This window comes from Euprymna scolopes, chromosome 19 (assembly GCF_053919585.1).
Source record: "Euprymna scolopes isolate OS-2025 chromosome 19, ASM5391958v1, whole genome shotgun sequence".
Taxonomy (NCBI): Eukaryota; Metazoa; Mollusca; class Cephalopoda; order Sepiida; family Sepiolidae; genus Euprymna; species Euprymna scolopes.
Genome location: NC_136500.1, coordinates 104,695,293 through 104,722,405, shown reverse-complemented (window position 1 = coordinate 104,722,405; position 27,113 = coordinate 104,695,293). Strand labels below are relative to the sequence as shown.

At 27.1% G+C, this 27,113-nt stretch overlaps 1 protein-coding gene across 4 annotated transcripts in view; it reads right to left on the bottom strand.

Annotated features, from left to right (window-relative positions):
* The window catches only part of LOC145239866 (tubby-related protein 4-like), a 647,302-nt gene that overhangs the window by 209,708 nt on the left and 410,481 nt on the right, over nt 1–27,113 (bottom strand). For 2 of the 4 annotated variants that reach the window (XM_080103438.1, XM_080103435.1), the window contains exon 7: nt 3,009–3,056. The exons of the other annotated variants lie outside the window; for them this stretch is intronic. In XM_080103438.1, coding sequence (XP_079959564.1) covers nt 3,009–3,056 — 48 coding nt within the window. The remainder of the gene's footprint in view (nt 1–3,008; nt 3,057–27,113) is intronic. 4 annotated transcript variants of the gene reach the window in all.

Sequence of the window (27,113 nt, the reverse complement as noted above, 5' to 3'; positions counted from 1 at the left end):
TATTGGTATAACATCACACCAAACGATGGGAAGTCACTAACAACAGCACCGGCCAATGCCATACACAAATACCGTGTTAGGATAAAGGGCATTGACACTGTCCAACCAATCGACGAGGAGAGTCATGACAAATACAAGGTAGGGGATCCAGTTTGGGTTAGACCCCCTGGAAACCGATGCACCACCAAGTTCAAGCGAGGACGAATATCTGGAGTGGTCAGCCAGCAGTCGGTCCTTGTTGATGGAACCCCACGCCATGTGCGTGATCTTCGCCCAGCTAGTGAAGTACATCCCACAACTACAGAGAGCGATGAATCATCAGATGATGAGCTGCTGATGAGTGAGGTCATCAAGCAAGAGAGTGGTAGTTGTAGTTCGTCTGATCAGGCAGGATCAGAACCAGAACCAGAACCACAACCAGAACCAGAACCTGAATCCGAGATTGTAAACACCACCCTTCGCAGAAGCCAACGAACTAAGAGGCCACCCCCGGAGTGCACTCTATGTGATCATCAGATCAGGGGGGAGTGATGTACTTACCAACAAAACAAACGCCCACGTGTTTGTGCCTTGTATAGGCATGCGCGACAACAAAACTTGGGTTTTTATAAGCGGAAGTCTCGAGGTTGTCAGGAATCTACAGGCGCATGCGCAAGAGAAAGGATTAAGATAGTGGTATAAAAGGCAGGTCGAGTGAGAAGGTTGTGGGTGTTGTTGTCATTGGACGTTACAGTGACGCGTGCGTTAGCAGGTGATTAAGAGGCTGTTTTTTTTGTGTGTTAAGTCGTGCACCTCGGTGAAGATCATATAAGTCGTGCACCTTGGTGAAGGTGAAGGTCATACTTTGTTCCCTTTCTCTCACTGGCTCCCTACCTCCCCGACCCGAACTGGCTGGGCATACATCAAGAACATCACCAACCTAACCTCTCAAAACGCCAAAGCCAGCCTGATCGCCACCATCCATTGAGTATTCGCCGAGCTCCCGCTAGTGCTTGTGGAAAAGACATGCTTTCAGTTCCGGGCCCATATCGACATGGTGATTGAGGCTGAAGGTGGCTACATTGAATAGATGTCAGCTCTTCTACATAATCAAGTTACCTGAACTGATTTTTTTTCAATAAAAGTTTTAAAATAAAGCTGTAGTGTTGTTTTCTTTAGGGCGACACTTTTATCGTTCCACGCTGTATTATTGTCTTCCAACTATCATGTTCCCATTTTTTTCTTGATAAAAGTGATAATCTTGTCAGATAGTTTATACATCCTTAAGCATTCATTTATTCTTTTTTGCAAAATTATGTTGTCAGCTTCTTGTAGTCAATCCATGACATGGTTATGTTCTTTTTATGCTTTTTACTTCCTTCAGGATCTTTTGATCTAAACATAAAAGCTCATTCATCCTTCTTTTCAATTTCCAGCATCCTTTTTGTTCTTCAAGTAATAGTTCACTACTAAGAGAGTTGTGCCATTAGGGTTTCCACTTATCCAGTTATTGGTCCGCGGTTGCTTTGGAACGTTCCCTTTTTCTTTCAGTGCTTTTGTATTAATGTAGTTCTTCCTTTGATCATCCATTTATTTATGTCTTTTAAATTAGCCTTTCATGTAGGATCATGAACTTTTTAAACCAGTGTGCATGTGTTCCATCATGTTCTATTGTTTTCCAATCAGACATTTTTCTTCAGGTTGCCTTGAGCATTTCTTCAGTAATTTCGGTTTCTGTTCCTTCTTCAATTTCATGAATGTTTTTCAGCCACTCAGCATTTTTGTTGTTGTATTTGTCGCTTTCTTCATATCTTGAAACAGAAATGTTTTGTTTCTGTAGTGTCTGCTTGTTCAGTTCTTGTTTTTCCTTAGCTTACATTTTGATAAAACTAGCTCTCATTTTTTTCCAAAGTATTATTCTGTGTCTGGATTGTTTTGCTGTTATCTTTTCTTTTAGTTTTTCGTGTTTCTTATTTAATCTTTCTTCTTTGTTGTAATAGTAGTAGTAGTAGTAGTAGTAGTAGTAGTAGTAGTAGAAACAACAACAACAACAGCAATAATAACAACAATAATAATAATAATAATAATAATAATAATAATAATAGCTTTAAAAGTTTTAAAACTGAATGACACCCTTTTTTTAAAGTAAATAAAAATGGTTCTCTATTCAATTTTTTAATGATTATAATTTATTATAAAAGGTTATAATAATAATGGATTTAAAAAATGAAAATAAATTTACTTTTATATTATATATTTATGTGCAGCAATAGTATTTTAAATAATGAATTATTCTTCTACTATTTTCACCCTAATTTTAAAGTTATGTCCAATTTCCAGTTAATTTCATCGTTTTTATCTTATATGCAATCAGATAGAAAATGTTCACTTTCATTTCTGGAAAGAGTGTTATAACTGTAGGTCAGTATCTTTTACTGAAGCAAAATAGTATTTCAACTGTGTTGTTCATGATTTTATATATTTAAAAATTGAATATATCTCTAATCCAGCTTTCATAATATTTTCCTTGCAAAAAGTAATGATCACCAGTGGTTGGCTTAATTTACAAGCTCAATTATTCTTATCATTTAAAACAATAATTATTAGTTACTTGCAACATAAAACTATGCTGAGAAACATGTTATATGTTATAGATTGACGGTTCCAAAGCTTATCTTCACATTTATAACCAAGTTGATATTAGAAAGCAAGTTAATGAATTTCATTATTTCAGCTGACAATGGAGACATTTGAAATAATGCAAAACCAAATTTAATAATAATAATAATAATAATAATAATAATAATAATAATAATAATAATAATAATAATAATAATAATAAACAAAACAAAAAAACGAGAAAGTTTGAAGCAATCCTTGAATAATAAAATCAGTTATCATACACAGGACCAAGAAGGGATAAGGTTCAAAAAGGTGTTGAAAGACAGAATTAGAGAAGAAATGGTTGGTCATAGGAGGTACCGGAATGAAGGGGTCCACAGCGCTAAGCTATAATTTCCGGTACTTACTTGAGATTCTGGATTTTCGGCATCTTCATTCTCAGCAGAGACTCTTCCCTGTGAGTTAGAAAACAAAGTTGGTCTAAAGAAATGGTTGGTGTCAAAATCACTTCAATGCCTTACAAATTCTACAGAGAATGAACAATGCACTGATAGTGGTAGTAGTAGTAGTAGTAGTAATAGTGGTGGTGGTATACAAGCTATTAAGGTGCGGTGATTGTTCTTATACGATGATGCATAGTGAATGTGTAAGGAAATCGGTTGGATTAATACATGTTTATGGTGGTTGTTGTAATGGTGGTTGTTGTAATGGCAAGTGTTTTCGCAGAAGTGATAGAATTAATAAAAGAATACAACTCAATGGGGCATTTTCTCCGTTCTTTTCTTTAAATAAATAAAATTTGAAAGTGAGCATCTTTTATTTCTTTCAAAGCTTAACCAATGTACATAAGACATTTAATGTGCAATGATTTTAATTGAACACATCAAAATCTTAGTTTAAATTATAACTTCTTGTGTATCTTTATTTTCTTGATTTTGCTATTTTGACACTGAGTTTATATCTTTCAGGATGTCTACAAAATCAACCAAGTTCGCATTCAGTTAATATTTTTGATTTTCTTATTTTGATTTTGTATTTTTACACCTGAATCACCAAATATACAAACTGAATTTATTAATTCATTTACAATCGAAATTGGAAATCAGTGTCTGGTTTTATGTAATTATGTATAGCATAGGTTTTATGTAATTATGTATAGCATAGGTTTTATGTAATTATGTATAGCATAGGTTTTATGTAATTATGTATAGCATAGGTTTTATGTAATTATGTATAGCATAGGTTTTATGTAATTATGTATAGCATAGGTTTTATGTAATTATGTATAGCATAGGTTTTATGTAATTATGTATAGCATAGGTTTTATGTAATTATGTATAGCATAGGTTTTATGTAATTATGTATAGCATAGGTTTTATGTAATTATGTATAGCATAGGTTTTATGTAATTATGTATAGCATAGGTTTTATGTAATTATGTATAGCATAGGTTTTATGTAATTATGTATAGCATAGGTTTTATGTAATTATGTATAGCATAGGTTTTATGTAATTATGTATAGCATAGGTTTTATGTAATTATGTATAGCATAGGTTTTATGTAATTATGTATAGCATAGGTTTTATGTAATTATGTATAGCATAGGTTTTATGTAATTATGTATAGCATAGGGCTGAAAATACAGAACAAATATAAAAGCAGATTAATTAAAGGGGGGGAGGAATTATGATGTATTTTTTGTGTATTTAAAGAATTGTTTTTATCTGTGTGATTTTTTGTGTTTTGTTCATTTGAAAATTCATCAGCATTTATTTTTTAACTGAAATCACGAATCGAGGAATAAAGTAAAAGTTAAGATTTTGTTTTAGTGCACAATCTGAAAGCTAATAATAAATTCAAGATGAAACTTTGACATAAATAAATAAAGTCTCCAAGGCACTCCAGACAGCATTTCGCCATTTACAGATAGTAGCAGCTTAATATTCCAAACTCGATGGCAAAGCACCAGTTATCAAGATGCAATCAACTCAACAACTAGTGCATCTTATTTGAACGAATTGCTACTGGCTTGTTCGCAAATAGAATACATCAAACTCCCCTTGACAGAGTTCCATTAAAGATACTGATTAAATGATCATTATCAGATTATGATCACGAACATTATAATGAAACACAAAAGTCATTTTCTCATTTGAGCTAATAAATTTATTCAAACAATTTTATAGCAGAAAGAAAAAAACTTATTGAAGGTTTAGTGTAGACAAGGGAGCATAAAAGGGATGTTCTATGCATAAAGTAGCCATTATGTACAGTCTGTTGTGAATTAAAAAGAAAGCTAAATCACGCTTTCCTTAGTAAAGGTTTTATTTGTTAAAAGAACACATAGAAATTATAAATGGTTTTATTTGTAGAAAGTACACATAGAAATTATAAATGGTTTTATTTGTTAAAAGAACACATAGAAAACATTAGAGGTTTTATTTGTTAAAGTACATATAGAAATTATTAGAGGTTTTATTTCTTAACACATTGAAATTATAAATGGTTTTATTTGTTAAAAGTACACATAGAAATTATAAATGGTTTTATTTGTAGAAAGTACACATAGAAATTATAAATGGTTTTATTTGTTAAAAGAACACATAGAAAACATTAGAGGTTTTATTTGTTAAAGTACATATAGAAATTATTAGAGGTTTTATTTCTTAACACATTGAAATTATAAATGGTTTTATTTGTTAAAAGTACACATAGAAATTATAAATGGTTTTATTTGTAGAAAGTACACATAGAAATTATAAATGGTTTTATTTGTTAAAAGAACACATAGAAAACATTAGAGGTTTTATTTGTTAAAGTACATATAGAAATTATTAGAGGTTTTATTTCTTAACACATTGAAATTATAAATGGTTTTATTTGTTAAAAGTACACATAGAAATAATAAAGGTTTTTATTAGCTAAAAGTACACATGCAAATTATAAGGGGTTTTATTTGTTAAAAGTACACATAAAAATTATAATTGGTTTTATTTGATAAAAGTACACATTGAAATGTTAAACGATTTTATTTGTTAAAAGTACACATTGAAATTATAAATTTTTTATTTGTTAAAAGTACACATTGAAATTATTAGTGGTTTTATTTGTTAAACGTACACATAGAAATCATTAGTGTTTTTTTTTTGTTAAATGTACACATAGAAATAACAAATGCTTTTAATTGTTAAAAGTACACATAGAAATTATAGTGGTTTTATTTGTTAAAAGTACACATTTAAATTATTAGTGGTTTTATTTGTTAAAAGTACACATTTAAATTATTAGTGGTTTTATTTGTTAAAAGTACACATTTAAATTATTAGTGGTTTTATTTGTTAAAAGTACACATAGAAATTATAGTGGTTTTATTTGTTAAAAGTACACATTTAAATTATTAGTGGTTTTATTTGTTAAAAGTACACATTTAAATTATTAGTGGTTTTATTTGTTAAAAGTACACATTTAAATTATTAGCGGTTTTATTTGTTAAAAGTACACATTTAAATTATTAGCGGTTTTATTTGTTAAAAGTACACATTTAAATTATTAGTGGTTTTATTTGTTAAAAGTACACATAGAAATTATAGTGGTTTTATTTGTTAAAAGTACACATTTAAATTATTAGTGGTTTTATTTGTTAAAAGTACACATAGAAATTATTAGTGGTTTTATTTGTTAAAAGTACACATAGAAATTATAGTGGTTTTATTTGTTAAAAGTACACATTTAAATTATTAGTGGTTTTATTTGTTAAAAGTACACATAGAAATTATTAGTGGTTTTATTTGTTAAAAGTACACATAGAAATTATAGTGGTTTTATTTGTTAAAAGTACACATTTAAATTATTAGTGGTTTTATTTGTTAAAAGTACACATAGAAATTATTAGTGGTTTTATTTGTTAAAAGTACACATAGAAATTATAGTGGTTTTATTTGTTAAAAGTACACATTTAAATTATTAGTGGTTTTATTTGTTAAAAGTACACATAGAAATTATTAGTGGTTTTATTTGTTAAAAGTACACATAGAAATTATAGTGGTTTTATTTGTTAAAAGTACACATTTAAATTATTAGTGGTTTTATTTGTTAAAAGTACACATAGAAATTATTAGTGGTTTTATTTGTTAAAAGTACACATAGAAATTATAGTGGTTTTATTTGTTAAAAGTACACATTTAAATTATTAGTGGTTTTATTTGTTAAAAGTACACATAGAAATTATTAGTGGTTTTATTTGTTAAAAGTACACATAGAAATTATAGTGGTTTTATTTGTTAAAAGTACACATTTAAATTATTAGTGGTTTTATTTGTTAAAAGTACACATAGAAATTATTAGTGGTTTTATTTGTTAAAAGTACACATAGAAATTATAGTGGTTTTATTTGTTAAAAGTACACATTTAAATTATTAGTGGTTTTATTTGTTAAAAGTACACATAGAAATTATTAGTGGTTTTATTTGTTAAAAGTACACATAGAAATTATAGTGGTTTTATTTGTTAAAAGTACACATTTAAATTATTAGTGGTTTTATTTGTTAAAAGTACACATAGAAATTATTAGTGGTTTTATTTGTTAAAAGTACACATAGAAATTATAGTGGTTTTATTTGTTAAAAGTACACATTTAAATTATTAGTGGTTTTATTTGTTAAAAGTACACATAGAAATTATTAGTGGTTTTATTTGTTAAAAGTACACATAGAAATTATAGTGGTTTTATTTGTTAAAAGTACACATTTAAATTATTAGTGGTTTTATTTGTTAAAAGTACACATAGAAATTATTAGTGGTTTTATTTGTTAAAAGTACACATAGAAATTATAGTGGTTTTATTTGTTAAAAGTACACATTTAAATTATTAGTGGTTTTATTTGTTAAAAGTACACATTTAAATTATTAGTGGTTTTATTTGTTAAAAGTACACATTTAAATTATTAGTGGTTTTATTTGTTAAAAGTACACATTTAAATTATTAGCGGTTTTATTTGTTAAAAGTACACATTTAAATTATTAGCGGTTTTATTTGTTAAAAGTACACATTTAAATTATTAGTGGTTTTATTTGTTAAAAGTACACATAGAAATTATAGTGGTTTTATTTGTTAAAAGTACACATTTAAATTATTAGTGGTTTTATTTGTTAAAAGTACACATAGAAATTATTAGTGGTTTTATTTGTTAAAAGTACACATAGAAATTATAGTGGTTTTATTTGTTAAAAGTACACATTTAAATTATTAGTGGTTTTATTTGTTAAAAGTACACATAGAAATTATTAGTGGTTTTATTTGTTAAAAGTACACATAGAAATTATAGTGGTTTTATTTGTTAAAAGTACACATTTAAATTATTAGTGGTTTTATTTGTTAAAAGTACACATAGAAATTATTAGTGGTTTTATTTGTTAAAAGTACACATAGAAATTATAGTGGTTTTATTTGTTAAAAGTACACATTTAAATTATTAGTGGTTTTATTTGTTAAAAGTACACATAGAAATTATTAGTGGTTTTATTTGTTAAAAGTACACATAGAAATTATAGTGGTTTTATTTGTTAAAAGTACACATTTAAATTATTAGTGGTTTTATTTGTTAAAAGTACACATTTAAATTATTAGTGGTTTTATTTGTTAAAAGTACACATTTAAATTATTAGTGGTTTTATTTGTTAAAAGTACACATAGAAATTATAGTGGTTTTATTTGTTAAAAGTACACATAGAAATTATTAGTGGTTTTATTTGTTAAAAGTACACATAGAAATTATAGTGGCTTTATTTGTTAAAAGTACACATTTAAATTATTAGTGGTTTTATTTGTTAAAAGTACACATAGAAATTATAGTGGTTTTATTTGTTAAAAGTACACATAGAAATTATTAGTGGTTTTATTTGTTAAAAGCACACATAGAAATAACAAATGCTTTTAATTGTTAAAAGTACACATAGAAATTATAAATATATAAAATTTTTATACACTAAAAGTGCAGATCGAAATAATACATGGTTTATATAATCTTTAAGATTGTTAGATTATTTGAGGGGTTGAGAAGTTTAAACCATGACACACTCTATTTAGACCACTGTACTCAAGATAAAGGAAATTGCTCAGTAACCAGAAGTGATGATATTTTTCTGTTGGTGCCAGCTGAAGAATTCAATTCAAGGAAGAATAAAATTTATCAAATTAGTGTATTTACAAGATCTCATGTACCATTCAGCATTGAAAAAAATATTAGTTTCATGAATTAAAAAGAAAAATTGCTTAATGAGAAAATGTTCAGTTATTTCTGGAGACAATTCCAAAAAGAATGTTAATATCTGATTTGTGATAATGTGCTTTTATAATGGTTAGTATGTGCAGAAAAATAATTTTGCTAATTATATCACCAGGGGATTTAAGTAATAATTCCTACATGTAATTGGTGTGAAAGAATAAAATTACAACAATATTGAAAGTGACAAAAAGTGCTTAAAAAACGTTGAAATAGATACTTCAATGACCTGTGGATTCAAAACCATTTTAACAAAATAAGTCAATATTTTTTGCTAAAATAGAATAAAGGTGACTGATAGCACTTTGTTATTAAGTTAAACAGACTTAAGCAGGTTTTATGGAACAACGTGAATGATTATATGGTGTGAATGTCGTATATAAAAAGAGTTCTAATAGAATATACACAAGTATTTCATGCAACAGTGACAGTTTAATTAGTGAAATACAAGAATGATAAAATATTTATCAGTAACATAAAATGGCTTCCATAGTTTCAATTTGGGAGTGCAAATAAAAAACAAATTACATGGATAGGAAAAGAAGAAACAAAATATAATAACATTACAACAACAAACTACAATTGAAAAAAATGAAAGGCAAGTTCTTACAGTTTGGAAATATCTATTTAAATAAGCAGGAAATACAAATTTCTTATTGAACACCAATAGCATAGAATTTGATTTGTAGCAAAATTAAAAATAACATTCATTTTAAATAATGTAAACACTATTAAACATTGATATATTAATATTAATAAAAATCAAATTATAACAATTTTCCAAACAGCAAATAATAAGATTTAAAACAAAAAAATGTGCATACAATGAAAATTGTACAAATTTGCTGTAGAGAAAAATACAAAAATCTACAAAAATGAACTTGTGGATTTTGGTGATATATAAAAAAAGAAATAAGAAAAAACAAATTGGTTTAAAAACACATAAGACAACAAAACCAGAAAGAAAATAAGCTGTGACAGTGACACAGCAGAATAACTTATCTTCAGTAAATAAGAGGTGTCAATATTGCAAATTTAGAGAAACAGATACACACACACACGCACACACGCACACACACACACACACACAAGAAACTACTTAGATGCAATCCCTGGAAGACCAAATTTCTGTAAAGTATAAATAGCAACTCTTAAAAGAGCCTTCCAAATCTAACATATAATGAAATCAAGTGGTAGTTCTAGCCAGAAACTCAACTGAACTCAACTGAACTTAACTGAACTCAACTGAACTCAACTGAACTTAACTGAACTCAACTGAACTCAACTGAACTTAACTGAACTACAATAATCAAAAGAAAACAAAGAAAACAGATAAAGTTGCACTCATATGTAATATTCCTTTTTTTTTAGTGAATAAAAAAAATCCCAATTTGTGATTTAATAGATTTTTTTCTATTTGTCCAAGTGCTTTTGGCTGTATGTTAGCTACATTCCAGAGACACCTCCGACATTGTCAAGGTAAATAAGCAATCATTTGGAGATGCCATTGAATATATGCTCCTAAATTTAGACAAATCCTTGTGAATGACGAAATCATGTGGTAGCAAATAAAGAGTTTTTGATGGAATTAGAATCATGATTGTAAATACAGTAATAACTCGGCAGCCATTGACCGTTTCTATGGTCAGTGCTCAAACCAAAAGTTGGAGATTTTCTTGTCTTGATAGTTAAACAAAATTTTAGAGTTCGAACCGCTGAATTGTAATGTAAATAAGCAGCGTTGTTTCTCAGTCTGATCAGATCGGCAGTTTGGTGCATGATAGTTTTGAAGCTTAGAGTGACGACCCCATCCCCATCCTGACGCCATCCCTGCCATACATGTCTGAACTTAGAGACGCAGAATCCTTTAATTCGATTCGTTGACCCCTAAAGCATGGGATGACAAAGGACCATAAGGTGTCAAAAACGTTAAGAAAAAAATCAGAAGCGACCAGGCATTTGATGCTACATGAACGAAGTGGAATTACTCCAGGACGACACCGCGTCCAAACAGTAATGTACCTATGTCTTGCTGCCTCTTCATTCATTTACAACATCAGCTGATCATTGAAAGGTAAGAAATAAAAACAGCTTCATTGGAATTACATTTTATTCTGTTAGTGCAGGTATACACTATATTATTGTAATCATCTTAATGTATATGTTTGGTGGTGATTTTCTGTGTAATTAAATGTATAAAATAATCAAAGTTTACAGATGAAAAAAGAACTTTTAAACTCTGGAACAAATTCATTCTATTTCAGTCAATTTAAAGGGGAAATACCATTTAAGTCATCAAACATATCGATGTTTGAACAAACATCTGGAACGAAATATGTTTGAACAAACATCTGGAACGAAATATGTTTGAACAAACATCTGGAACGAAATATGTTTGAACAAACATCTGGAACGAAATATGTTTGAGCAAACATCGGGAACGAAATATGGTCGAGCACCGATGTACTGCTGTATTAATTATTATTTACTCATTAAAAGTTTTCACACTAATTATTTTTAGTGATTACTCGCTAACCAGTGATGCTCTCTTGGAATGTGAGTGACAAAAAGTTTCCCCAGATTTCTCCTTATTTTGATAACCAGTGCAAATAATTCTGCATTATCGCAACAGCTGTTTACCATTGATTTTTTTTTTGCTATCAATGACCATTGGTATTATCTGAATGACAATAAGTTTCCTCAAGATTCGAGTACTTTCACACTCTTCCATAGGTGGTCTTGTTGGTGCTCTCTATTGTCCTTGATCATTCAAAATCATTTTGTTTGGTATCAACCGAGGTTAATGTCACTATGTGCACATATGCTTGTGTATTTTTAAATATATTTTATGTATTTTTAAAAATTTTACTTTATTTATTTATTATTATTATTGGTGGTATTATTGTTATCGTTATTACCTATATATTATTTCTATATATTATTACGCTTATCATGAGAAACGAACTACTTTCCTTTATGGTTACTAATTTTCAAATTGGTTTAGTTTCAGTAGTCCCGTATCACATTCGAATTCTAAATGAATATTTTTGTTTTCTCGAATTGTAAATGAATGTTTTTGTTTTAATTTTAATTTAAGTGTAATGCAAGTGAATTCACGATATCGTTGCGTTGTAATAATAAACAGTAAAGAATTAATTCTTAGTGTAAAAGTAAATGTTAAGTTGAAAGCACTAATAAGTAAAGGTCATAGTTAGATTTCACGGTTAGAGTCGTTACCACCGGAAGTAAAGAACCGGTTAGTCCCGCAAGTTGCGTCTTACACTAAATAAAAAAAGCAAAAAGAAAACAATAATAATAATAATCAAGTTTTCGCGTGTTTTTAAATTTTTTTATGTTTATTTTATTATGGGAAAAACAGAAAGCATAAATCAGGGGAAAAAGATGAAAAACAAATACGGCATAAATAACCTTGTACGATCCCAAACCAGTGTTTCCTCGTACTGTTCGTTGTGAACGCATCTGCTGCGGTGTAAATGGGGAGCAGGGAAAGGAGGAATCTAATAGAGAGAAAAGATGTTGCAACTTCCATTGAATCTAACCGATTTTGGCAGCGGACTCTCACCGGAAAAAATATAGGAATGTACCATTGTCGAGGAACTGTAGATGTAATAAGCCTATAGCACACCTCAGATAATGTGCTACAGTTTGTAGGCATTACATTTGCATGTTATGTCATGATTTTTAATCCTATTAAGGTCAAAGTCGGAGGGGAAAAATGAGTTCATTTTATTTATATAGATAGAAGAAGATAGATAGATAGAAGAAAAAAAAGATAGAAGAAGATAGATAGATAGATAGAAGAAAGAAGATAGAAGATAGAAGAAGATAGATAGAAGAAGAAGAAGAAGATAGAAGATAGAATAGATAGAATAGAAGAAGATAGATAGAAGATAGAAGATGATATATCGAAGATAGAAGAAGAGATAGAAGATAGAAGAAGATAGAGAAGAGAAGAAGAGAAGAAGAAGAGAAGAAGAAGAGAAGAAGATAGATAGAAGATAGAAGAAGATAGAAAATTTAAAAAAAAGTCATGTTGAGAGGAGACTAACACCCTTTTCTCCCCATGTTAGGAATGCTTTTCTAAATAATGTTATTATTTCAGCACAGTTTGTTTTAAATTCGCCCTTTTTTGTTTCATTATATTTTTTATTCATTTCATTTTTTGTTTAATTAAAAAAAAAACATTTCCTTTATTTGTCTATCAAAATCTATTAAATCAGTTTCGTTTAAAAATTTAAATTTATTATTTCTTTGCGTATATTTCTATATATTTCTTGATTTAACTAAGATTCCTGATAAATTTTATCGTAAACAAATGTACTTAAATAACTTTTGGATAATTATCAGCTTGTTACAAAATATTTGATCCTGAATAGGTTTTTAACATTTATTCTTATTTTAAATAAGAATCGGTTTTTAATCGAAATTCTTAAATTCTAAGCAATTAATTTGAAATTTGGACCTATTTTTCAGGATTTGGGTCAATGTGCACTGGTTATCCAACCTGCAAAGGGTGTTTATTCCGAAAGCCGTTCTTAACATGAGAAGATTGAAAATACATTTTGGAATAAACACCCTCAATCTCCCCATGTTAAGAACATTTTTCGGAATAAACACCCTTTGTAGGTTGGACAACCAGTGTACATTTTTTTCCAATTTTTTTTTTAATAATCTTGTAGCTTTGTGTCCACTTGATAATAATCCGCAGAAAAAGTTGAAAAGGACAAGAAGGAAAAAAAAATTTGTAAGGAAAGCACTGAAAGTTCACGTGTACCAAAAATAGTTTTATTTATAGATAAATTGAATTTGCATAGAATTAATGTACATTTGTATTTTTTTAATTACAAAAAATGGTAGCATTCTCAGCAATTTAAAATGGCCATTTAAAAATTTTCATTGAATTTCTTACACAGACGATCTCTACTTAAAAAATTGTCATTTTGAGCTTTCATTTTTTTTTTAAATATTTAAGTTCTAAACTAACGAAAATCAATGGTCAGTAAGTAACTCCAAACTCCATGCTTAATTTACAAGAAAAACTGACAGTGGATAGATTTCATTTTTTCAAATATTTTTATCATAATAATTTTTTAGAGCCTCACTCATTAACGTCTATTTGAAAAAAAAAACGCTTCCAATGGAGATGAAATCATGATAGGAATCTGGAAGCTCCAGAAATATCACATTAAAAAAGTCTATGGTGTCTCCACAATATAAAAAAGAAAATCATTTCAAAACAAAAATTATACATTAGAACAAGGACACATTTTTATAGTATTTTTTTAATTTGCAAAACAGAAAATATTGAAAAAATATAGAAAATGTTAATCTTTATATGCTTTATTTTACTTAGTTAAATTATAAAAATATTGACTTTCAAATTCTTTTTTTTAAAACTTACACAATAATGAACCCTCTTAACAACTTTAGTTTTTAACATAAAATAAAACACTTTGTTTCATTAATTAAGATTTAAAGAAATATTTCTTCTCAATTCAAACATTTTCATTGAATTTTGTTTCATTAATTAAACAAATATCTATTTTTCAGAAATATCTAAACCTTTTATTAATTATTAGATATGATATGGCTTTAATTTATGAAAAAATGCTTTTTCTACATCAGGAAATAATGAAGTATAATATTATCTCCTTTAATTTATGCTTGATTAATTTTTTTTTATTCAAAATGAAATAGGGATTTTTTTCGTTTTCCAATCAGTCGGAAATAAGTCAAACACCATCCATTATGGCTAAGCAATTTCTATAGCTACATACGTAGAAAATAGAGCTATTGAACCTGACATGGTGATATGGGACAAAGAAAAAGAAGCAACCTTAGTAGAAAGTGTCCGCAATGATGTTCGGTTAAACAAAGTTGAAAAGGATAACAAAATACGAGAAGGTCTTATGTACGACATGAAAAGAAACTGGAATCTTAAGAAGATCTTCATTATTCCAGTAATTATAGGAGCAACCTGAATCATGAAAAAGACTTTAAAAAACTACCTGGCAGATATACTCTGTGAACGAAGTGCAAGAGAGATACGAACATTGTTCTTAAAGGGATGCTTAGAATCTTAAAAATATCTCCTGATTAGAAGGTTTAGAAATGCTCTTCTGTTTACGATAATAAATGAAGGTCAAGCGTCCCCAGCTAAAAAAAAAAAAAAAAAAAAAATTTGAAAAAAATACTATATGGAATTTAAGGAAAAAATAAAATAAAAGTTTGTTATATTGTACGCCATTTTGTAAAATGGAAAGAAATTAAAATATCAATGAAAATAATATTATCTTTTTCTCAGTTTAAATATTTTTTTTATCTTAAACACAATACAGAAATAAACATCTTAGACCATATAAACCAAAAAAGTAAAATATTTTGCTCTGAATTCATTTCTAGTCATTAATTAACATATACTCCACATTCCAGCACAAAATTGTCCTAACTTAACTTTAATTATCCCGCAGAATATACTAAATCACTATCACTACAATGGAAGATAAAATAAGCACAGCAAGAGACCAACAAAGACGAAGGCGTCAGCAGTTACAAACTGAAGAAAGGGATAATATCAGATTTCAAAAGAGAAACGTAGTGAGACAACAAATAAATAACATGAACAAGATAGACAGCATATTTTGGAAAATAAAAAAGCCAGAGAGCAGGAAAGAAGAAATAACATGACTGAAGAACGTAGACAATTTTATCTGGAAAATGAAAAGGCCAGACAACGGTAAAAAAGAAACAATATGAATAAAGTAGAAAATCCAAATATCCCGTATTATTTTATACGTGACACGAATATCATTCGCTCATGTTGTGAGGCACTTCGATTTCTAGGAGTAGCATTGAATTGTTGCCAAAGAGGAAAAGTTTCTCTTCCTCCCTTAGACGGTTACTTAAAGGCAATGACACAGAAGCACTTAATTTTAAAAGTAACATACACAATTACAACTCATCATTTTGATTTGAATCATTTGGAGCAAATATAGTCCGCTCTCTTGGAAGTGGTCCCTATTGTTTTCACTTACAATGCCAAACCTATCATTATTCCAGTACTCTGCACCCAAATAAATAAAAAGAGAGAAAATATGAACAAATTTACATCTTAGACTCATCTGAAGCAACTCAGGTGTAATTTACTAGAAAATAATAAATGTATTCAACGTGTCTTTGAAACCATAGCTACAAGTATAGAGAATAATCCTTATACGCAAGCTTACAAAAATATGAGGGCCATTGAATTAGAAAAGGAAGCACGTGCTATAAAGGAAAATGTACATCCAAGGAGAGTTTTGACGCATTTTATCATTGGTCCAGATATAAGAAGATTTAACAATTCAATAAACAACGAAATAGTTGCAGTATTTGTTGGTGAGGATGATGCTCCACCTGCTAACTAATGTTATTGTCTTCCCACATGGTTAAATAAAACAATGAATTTCTTATCTGTCTTGCCCATGATATATGTCATATTATTTCTAAATGGTGACAAAGGCTGACACATAAATATGCAACATAACCCAGAACAGCAAAAAAGAGTTCGACATAAAGTGGCAATGCAAGAGTATTAGTCATCACCTTGAATTAGAGATAACTAAATAGTATTATCCATAGATCTGGTAACCTATTCTAACATTATGCAGTTGCTGCATATCAAAATCAACTAAGAGCTGCTCAATATTCTGGCTTAATGGATCATTTGGCAAGGAATGAGTGGTGACCCTGGTGTACCAGTTATTCTGCCATCTTCATTTTCAGGAAATCCTAGGAATCTCCAACAACTTTATCAAGATGCAATGGCAGTTTTCTGTAAATACGGAAAACCAGACGTATTTCTTACATACACATATAATCCAAGATGTCTTGAAATAGTAAATGACTTACATGAAATTGACCTGACTTAATATTAAGTGTGTATCATGCACATCTAGCTAAACTTTTGAAAGACATTAAAGACAGACATGTACTTTACTTCTTTTTGCATATGTTTGTTATTGAATTTCAAAAAAGAGGCTATCACACTGCTATATGATCATAATGCTTCAAGATCATTATAAGCTAAAACAGTACAACAAATTGATGCAAAATTGTGTCAGCAGAGATACCTGGACCTGAAAATCCAGACCTTTGTGATTTCATGGTACATGGTTCAACCTCATTGCAATTGTTCGATTACATGATAAGAAGTTTCTTACTGATGTGTGTTTTTAAAATGTTCAACTACCATGGAATTTCCACGGGTTTTGCTAGTTATCATTATTATTGCAGTTTTTATTACTATTATTGTTATTATCATTATTGTTTTTATTATTGTTATTAATCATTGTTTTTATTATTATTGTTTTTATCATTAATATAACTATGATTCATATTATTATTATTGTTATTACTATTTTATTAATGTTATTATTGTTTTTATTATTAATGTTTTTATTATAATTGTTATTTATGTTGTTGTTGTTACTATTGTTATTATTATAATTGTTATTATTATTGTTATTATTATGGTTATCATTACTGTTATCATAATAACAGTAATGATAACCATAATAATAACAATAATAATAATAACAATGACAGATTGGAATCCTACGATGGCTAGTATATAGATTCAGAAACGGGCTTTATTTTAGTTGATGAAGTTATTGAGTTCAAACTCATCACGAACACAGCTGCAAGTCTGTTCTGGCAATGTGTCACACTAGAGATAGACTAACAAATGCTTTGTACTTATTTTACACATGGTATTTTTGGATGACGATTATCACCAGAAACAACCTTTTTTGCCATAGAGATTCATATAGGAAGAATAATGAATAGGTAAGCAAGCATGAAATATTATACAGATTTGTTTTGTTCCATTGTCCTAGGTTGACTGTAGAGTTATCATTGGTTGACTGTAGAGTTATCATTGGTTGACTGTAGAGTTATCATTGGTTGACTGTAGAGTTATCATGAATCAAATAAAACAGAAACTTAAATGAATCACTGTTTCCTTTCAGATTTGATGATATGGAATACTTTTTAATGATGTTTAATTAATTTTACATAATTTGTAAATTTAACTGCTTTCTTTTCCATAAAAATTGTGGCATCTGTGATTGGCAGAAGAAATATAAAACCTGGCAATCAACATTGGAGAGTAAAAGTGTAATTGCAGGACTATCTGGAGTTCTGGAAAAGAAAACGGAATATTTAAAAATTTCGGTAAATTTACAGCATTTCACATCCTCCATCCAAACCTGACATTATTCAAGAATCAATGAGGACCTTTGTGCTCTCTATCGCAAACCCTCAACTCCCTATTAAGATTTTGATTCTTCTTTTTTTTTCTATACTTTCCAAGTAATAATAAAGTAAAGCGTTATATTTCCTTTTTATGCGAAATATAAATGCAGACATCCTCCTGATAGTGTTGTACACATTTTGATTAAAATGCAATATACGTATTGAAGTGTGCTGGATAATGTAGTTTTAGAATAAATATCGTTATGCCATTTCTCTCCTAAACTTTGCTTGTTTGTTGGTAAAATAAACAAACAGACAAACAAACAGAACTACTTCATTAGTATCTGCTAAAGTAAAGTGAAAATAGTCTGAGAAAAATCTCTCTTATATATAGTTTCACGATGAGATGTTAATTATTTTATCTCCATTTTGATTGCAATCTTTTGTGTTCTCTTGAACATTTTTATACTATTCATAAAAGCTGATAGTTTTCATTCCAGGCCCCATGCCGTGGGAGGAGATGTCATTTCCATTCATCAATAGTGAATTAACTGACACAAGATATCAATACTTCAGCAAAAAACATCTGAAGAAGGCTGTAGAGTACATCAGTCAAAAATTGTCAATAGAATAACCAAGATGAGGGTAAATTGTCCCAAATATGTAAATATTGATTTAATTTTCTTATTTTTAATTGATTCCAATATTTATTTTATTATTGTTTCAACATTTAAATATTATGAGATTCAAATAATCAAATAGCGAAAATAGAAAGTTTGTGTACATTTTTTTTCACTTGTTTTCATTTTTAGCCATAAATATTAAATCAATAAATAAATGTTCTACAAGTGAAGAATACTTTTATGTAAAGAAAAAAAAAGACGTTTTATCTAGAATATTCCTATGTTCTTATGTTGAATATCTGACCAAGTTGCACTGAGAAAATAAATCAAATTTTCTTTCATAGAAGATTTTCTGGACAGTTTCTTTGTTTCATCATCCAAAATAACCAAGACATGCTTAACAGGATTCATGTCAGGAGAATCCGTAAAAGCTTTTGACTTTTTCTCTTTTTTTTGTTTTTCATTCTTTTGCTTTCTGATATGAAGTTCCATTTCCTATGAAGTCTTTGATGAAATGATCATCAATGAATATTGAAAAAAATCCTTCTTGACAAATGATGTTTCAGTTTTCTGGTTTTATATTCCTCATATGTTCCAGTAGGTTGTCTGTTTCAGTTTCACTCCAACTCATATACAAATTATGAAACCCATTCCTGTGATGGCTTGCAGTACACAAGTTTGAGAACAGTACCATAGTTACCTGATATTTCCTGGTTCAATACGCAAACATTGGCCTTTGACTTACATATATTCATATGATATTAAATATCACTATATATATTCACATATTTGCTGTTGTGTTAAACTTTGTTTTTTTTTTAAATAATCACATATTTCTATGTAATTCGACATTGAATATAACAAAAACATTTTGAATATTTATGAACTTTAACAAAATTTCTTGATATACAAACCAAATACAAAGTTTAAAAAAAAAGATGAAATGCAAGGAATTTGAATACAATAGTCAGTGTAGGCAGATACATTATGTATGCAATCTTCATCAATGGCTGAGAAAATCCATTGAGTAGAAAAAAGTAAGACAAGGTTTATGTCATTTTATATTTAGAAACATTTAAACGGTTACCTTCATTGCATCCACGATTAAAATGACATGACCATCATTTCATTTTTTCTTCAAATGAAAGTTGGAATTCACTAAAACTGAGGAAAGTATTTTTGTTATTTTAATTAGTTGTCATTGATGTCTTTCATAAAATAAATTATATTCAATAATTATATTCAATAATTATATTCAAACTTTTCCACGTCGGTACAGTCAAGGAAATGGGATCCACGAAAGGGATTTCAAAAAAGTAGAAAACCTTTTGATATCTAAAGTAAAGGATGATTGATGTTATTTGTGTTGATGTTATATGTGTTGATGTTATTTGTGTTGATGTTATTTATGTTGATGTTATTTATGATTATGTTATTTTTGTTGATGTTATTTATGATTATGTTATTTGTGTTGATGTTATTTATGTTGATGTTATTTATGATTATGTTATTTTTGTTGATGTTATTTGTGTTGATGTTATTTGTGTTGATGTTATTTGTGTTGATGTTATTTGTGTTGATGTTATTTGTGTTGATGTTATTTTTGTTGATGTTATTTATGATTATGTTATTTGTGTTGATGTTATTTGTGTTGATGTTATTTTTGTTGATGTTATTTATGATTATGTTATTTTTTTTTATGTTATTTGTGTTGATGTTATTTTTGTTGATGTTATTTATGATTATGTTATTTTTGTTGATGTTATTTATGATTATGTTATTTGTGTTGATGTTATTTATGATTATGTTATTTGTGTTGATGTTATTTGTGTTGATGTTATTTGTGTTGATGTTATTTTTGTTGATGTTATTTATGATTATGTTATTTGTGTTGATATTATTTGTGTTGATGTTATTTGTGTTGATGTTATTTTTGTTGATGTTATTTATGATTATGTTATTTTTGTGGATGTTATTTGTGTTGATGTTATTTGGGTTGATGTTATTTTTGTTGATGTTATTTTTGTTGATGTTATTTGTGTTGATATTATTTGTGTTGATGTTATTTGTGTTGATGTTATTTTTGTTGATGTTATTTATGATTATGTTATTTTTGTTGATGTTATTTGTGTTGATGTTATTTGTGTTGATGTTATTTTTGTTGATGTTATTTATGATTATGTTATTTGTGTTGATATTATTTGTGTTGATGTTATTTGTGTTGATGTTATTTTTGTTGATGTTATTTATGATTATGTTATTTTTGTTGATGTTATTTGTGTTGATGTTATTTTTGTTGATGTTATTTATGATTATGTTATTTTTGTTGATATTATTTATGATTATGTTATTTGTGTTGATGTTATTTTTGTTGATCTTATTTTTGTTGATGTTATTTATGATTATGTTATTTGTGTTGATGTTATTTGTGTTGATATTATTTGTGTTGATGTTATTTGTGTTGATATTATTTGTGTTGATGTTATTTATGATTATGTTATTTTTGTTGATGTTATTTTTGTTGATGTTATTTATGATTATGTTATTTTTGTTGATGTTATTTTTGTTGATATTATTTGTGTTGATGTTATTTATGTTTATGTTATTTGTGTTGATGTTATTTTTGTTGATGTTATTTATGATTATGTTATTTGTGTTGATGTTATTTTTGTTGATGTTATTTATGATTATGTTATTTGTGTTGATGTTATTTGTGTTGATATTATTTGTGTTGATCTTATTTGTGTTGATATTATTTGTGTTGATGTTATTTGTGTTGATGTTATTTGTGTTGATGTTATTTATGATTATGTTATTTGTGTTGATGTTATTTTTGTTGATGTTATTTATGATTATGTTATTTGTGTTGATGTTATTTGTGTTGATGTTATTTGTGTTGATATTATTTGTGTTGATGTTATTTGTGTTGATGTTATTTATGATTATGTTATTTGTGTTGATGTTATTTATGATTATGTTGTTTGTGTTGATGTTATTTATGATTATGTTGTTTGTGTTGATGTTATTTGTGTTGATGTTATTTATGATTATGTTATTTGTGTTGATGTTATTTATGATTATGTTATTTGTGTTGATGTTATTTATGATTATGTTGTTTGTGTTGATGTTATTTATGATTATGTTGTTTGTGTTGATGTTATTTGTGTTGATGTTATTTATGATTATGTTATTTGTGTTGATGTTATTTATGATTATGTTATTTGTGTTGATGTTATTTATGATTATGTTGTTTGTGTTGATGTTATTTGTGTTGATGTTATTTTTGTTGATGTTATTTATGATTATGTTATTTTTGTTGATGTTATTTATGATTATGTTATTTACTATTATGTTATTTGTGTGGATGTTATTTTTGATGATATTATTTATTATCATGTTATTTGTGTTGATGTTATTTATGTTGATGTAATTTATGATGATATTATTTATTATATTTTTTGTGTTGATGTTATTTATGATGATGTTATTTATTATCATGTTATTTGTGTTGATGTTATTTGTGATGATGTTATTTATTATCATGTTATTTTTATTGATGTTATTTGTGATGATGTTATTTATTATTATGTTATTTTTGTTGATGTTATTTGTGATGATGTTATTTATTATTATGTTATTTTTGTTGATGTTATTTGTGATGATGTTATTTATTATTATGTTATTTGTGTTGATGTTATTTATTATTATGTTATTTGTGTTGATGTTATTTATTATTATGTTACTTGTGATGATGCTATTTATTATTATGTTATTTGTGTTGATGTTATTTATGATGATGTTATTTATTATCATGTTATTTGTGTTGATGTTATTTATTATGATATTATTTTTTATTATGTTATTTGTGTTGATGTTACGAGGGGCGTGCAAAAAGTAATGTCCCTGACCCACTTCCAGTTGTCTGATCTAGCTGAAATGTTGCATGTGCAATGATTTATATCTCGACGGGTTATGTGGCAAATTACAGCTCTGAACTAATTGTGGTTTCTGTTTTACAGGTGTTTGAATTGAGTCAGATATGAAATGGAGCCTTTTGAATGTCGAGCATTGATTCGGTTTTTGTATTTGAAAGGACGCACACCACAAGAGACTTTTGATGAAATGAAAGAAACTTATGGTGATAATGCCCCATCATATGACCTTGTAAAACGCTGGCATTGTGAATTCAAACATGGCTGGAAGTCTGTGGAAACAGCTCCAAGACCTGGTCTCCCCCGCTTCTGCCATTGATGAGGCATCTGTCCGTCAAGTTGAGGCTGCCATTTTGGAAGATCAGCGCATTACTATTCGCCAAATAGCCCAAGATGTCAAGATTAGTACAGAGTCTAGGGAAACTATCATTCATGACCATTTGCATATGCATAAGGTGTCTGCCAGATAGATTCCAAGGTTGCTCACACCATTTCAGAAGCGAGAATACGTCGAGTGCTCGAGGATGAATTTGGAGATGTGCCAAGAAAATGAGTCAAAGTTTTTCAAAAGACTGATTACACAGGATGAAACCTGGGTCCATCACTATGATCCAGAGACCAAAGCCCAGTCAATGCAGTGGAAGCACTTGGACTCACCACCTCCAAAGAAGGCAAGGGTGCAGCCCTCCGCTGGCAAGGTCATGCTCACAGTATTCTGGGATCAGGACGGAGTAGTGATGACAGATTTCCTGGCAAAGGGTACTACAATTACAGGAGCCTATTATGCTTCAATTTTGAGGAAATTTAAGGAAGCTATTAAAATCAAGAGGCGGGGCAAGATCAACAAAGGTACCCTCCTCCTGAAGGACACCGCTCCGGTTCACAACGCGCATATCGCCAGATCAGAAGCACGGGCGTGTGGTTATGAAATACTTCCCCATCCTCCCTACTCTCCTGACCTTGCACATCTGACTTTCACCTCTTCCCAGCCATGAAGTTCTTTTTGAAAGGAAAGCGTTTCCCAGTTGATGCAGCCTTGATTTCTGAAGTCATGTCGCGGTTGGAGAACAAACCTGGGGTGTTCTACAAAAACAGTCTCCAGAGCTGCATAAAACAATGGGAGAAATGCATAACTATGGGTGGTTTCTATGTAGAGAAAAACTAATAATTGTGTCGAGTTCCGTAGCTCTACTACTATGGTAAGTGGGTCAGGGGCATTACTTATTGAACGCCCCTCATAATTTGTGTTGATGTTATTTGTGATGATATTATTTATGATGATCTTATTTGTGTTAATGTTATTTATTATTATGTTATTTGTGTTAATGTTATTTATTATTATGTTATTTGTGTTAATGTTATTTATTATTATGTTATTTGTGTTAATGTTATTTATTATTGTTATTTGTGATAATCTTATTTATTATTATGTTATTTGTGATAATCTTATTTATTATTATGTTATTTGTGTTAATGTTATTTATTATTATGTTATTTGTGTTGATGTTATTTATTATTATGTTATTTGTGTTAATGTTATTTATTATTATGTTATTTGTGTTAATGTTATTTATTATTATGTTATTTGTGTTAATCTTATTTATTATTATGTTATTTGTGTTGATGTTATTTATTATTATGTTATTTGTGTTAATGTTATTTATTATTATGTTATTTGTGTTAATGTTATTTATTATTATGTTATTTGTGTTGATCTTATTTATTATTATGTTATTTGTGTTGATGTTATTTATTATTATGTTATTTGTGTTAATGTTATTTATTATTATGTTATTTGTGTTAATGTTATTTATTATTATGTTATTTGTGTTAATCTTATTTATTATTATGTTATTTGTGTTGATGTTATTTATTATTATGTTATTTGTGTTAATGTTATTTATTATTATGTTATTTGTGTTAATCTTATTTATTATTATGTTATTTCTGTTAATCTTATTTATTATTATGTTATTTGTGTTAATCTTATTTATTATTATGTTATTTGTGTTAATCTTATTTATTATTATGTTATTTGTGATGATGTTATTTATTATTATGTTATTTGTGTTAATCTTATTTATTATTATGTTATTTGTGATGATGTTATTTATTATTATGTTATTTGTGTTAATCTTATTTATTATTATGTTATTTGTGTTAATGTTATTTATTATTATGTTATTTGTGATGATGTTATTTATTATTATGTTATTTGTGTTAATCTTATTATTATGTTATTTGTGTTGATGTTATTTATTATTATGTTATTTGTGTTAATCTTATTTATTATTATGTTATTTGTGTTAATCTTATTTATTATTATGTTATTTGTGTTGATGTTATTTATTATTATGTTATTTGTGATGATGTTATTTATTATTATGTTATTTGTGTTAATCTTATTTATTATGTTATTTGTGATGATGTTATTTATTATTATGTTATTTGTGATGATGTTATTTATTATTATGTTATTTGTGTTGATGTTATTTATTATTATGTTATTTGTGATGATGTTATTTATTATTATGTTATTTGTGTTGATGTTATTTATTATTATGTTATTTGTGTTGATGTTATTTATTATTATGTTATTTGTGATGATGTTATTTATTATTATGTTATTTGTGATGATGTTATTTATTATTATGTTATTTGTGTTGATGTTATTTATTATTATGTTATTCGTGTTGATGTTATTTATTATTATGTTATTTGTGATGATGTTATTTATTATTATGTTATTTGTGTTGATGTTATTTATTATTATGTTATTTGTGATGATGTTATTTATTATTATGTTATGTGTGTTGATGTTATTTATTATTATGTTATTTGTGATGATGTTATTTATTATTATGTTATTTGTGATGATGTTATTTATTATTATGTTATTTGTGTTGATGTTATTTATTATTATGTTATTTGTGTTGATGTTATTTATTATTATGTTATTTGTGATGATGTTATTTATTATTATGTTATTTGTGTTAATCTTATTTATTATTATGTTATTTGTGTTAATCTTATTTATTATTATGTTATTTGTGTTGGTGTTATTTATTATTATGTTATTTGTGTTAATCTTATTTATTATTATGTTATTTGTGTTAATCTTATTTATTATTATGTTATTTGTGTTGATGTTATTTATTATTATGTTATTTGTGTTAATATAATTTATTATTATGTTATTTGTGTTAATGTTATTTATTATTATGTTATTTGTGTTAATGTTATTTATTATTATGTTATTTGTGTTGATGTTATTTATTATTATGTTATTTGTGTTAATCTTATTTATTATTATGTTATTTGTGTTAATGTTATTTATTATTATGTTATTTGTGTTAATCTTATTTATTATTATGTTATTTGTGTTGATGTTATTTATTATTATGTTATTTGTGTTAATCTTATGTATTATTATGTTATTTGTGTTAATGTTATTTATTATTATGTTATTTGTGTTAATCTTATTTATTATTATGTTATTTGTGTTGATGTTATTTATTATTATGTTATTTGTGTTAATGTTATTTATTATTATGTTATTTGTGTTAATCTTATTTATTATTATGTTATTTGTGTTAATCTTATTTATTATTATGTTATTTGTGTTAATCTTATTTATTATTATGTTATTTGTGTTAATGTTATTTATTATTATGTTATTTGTGATGATGTTATTTATTATTATGTTATTTGTGTGAATCTTATTTATTATTATGTTATTTGTGTTGATGTTATTTATTATTATGTTATTCGTGTTGATGTTATTTATTATTGTTATTTGTGATGATGTTATTTATTATTATGTTATTTGTGTTGATGTTATTTATTATTATGTTATTCGTGTTGATGTTATTTATTATTATGTTATTTGTGATGATGTTATTTATTATTATGTTATTTGTATTGATGTTATTTATTATTATGTTATTTGTGATGATGTTTATTATTATGTTATTTGTGTTGATGTTATTTATTATTATGTTATTTGTGATGATGTTATTTATTATTATGTTATTTGTGTTGATGTTATTTATTATTATGTTATTTGTGATGATGTTATTTATTATTATGTTATTTGTGTTGATGTTATTTATTATTATGTTATTTGTGATGATGTTATTTATTATTATGTTATTTGTGATGATGTTATTTATTATTATGTTATTTGTGTTGATGTTATTTATTATTATGTTATTTGTGTTGATGTTATTTATTATTATATTATTTGTGTTAATGTTATTTATTATTATGGTATTTGTGATGATGTTATTTATTATTATGTTATTTGTGTTGATGTTATTTATTATTATGTTATTTGTGATGATGTTATTTATTATTATGTTATTTGTGTTAATCTTATTTATTATTATGTTATTTGTGTTAATGTTATTTATTATTATGT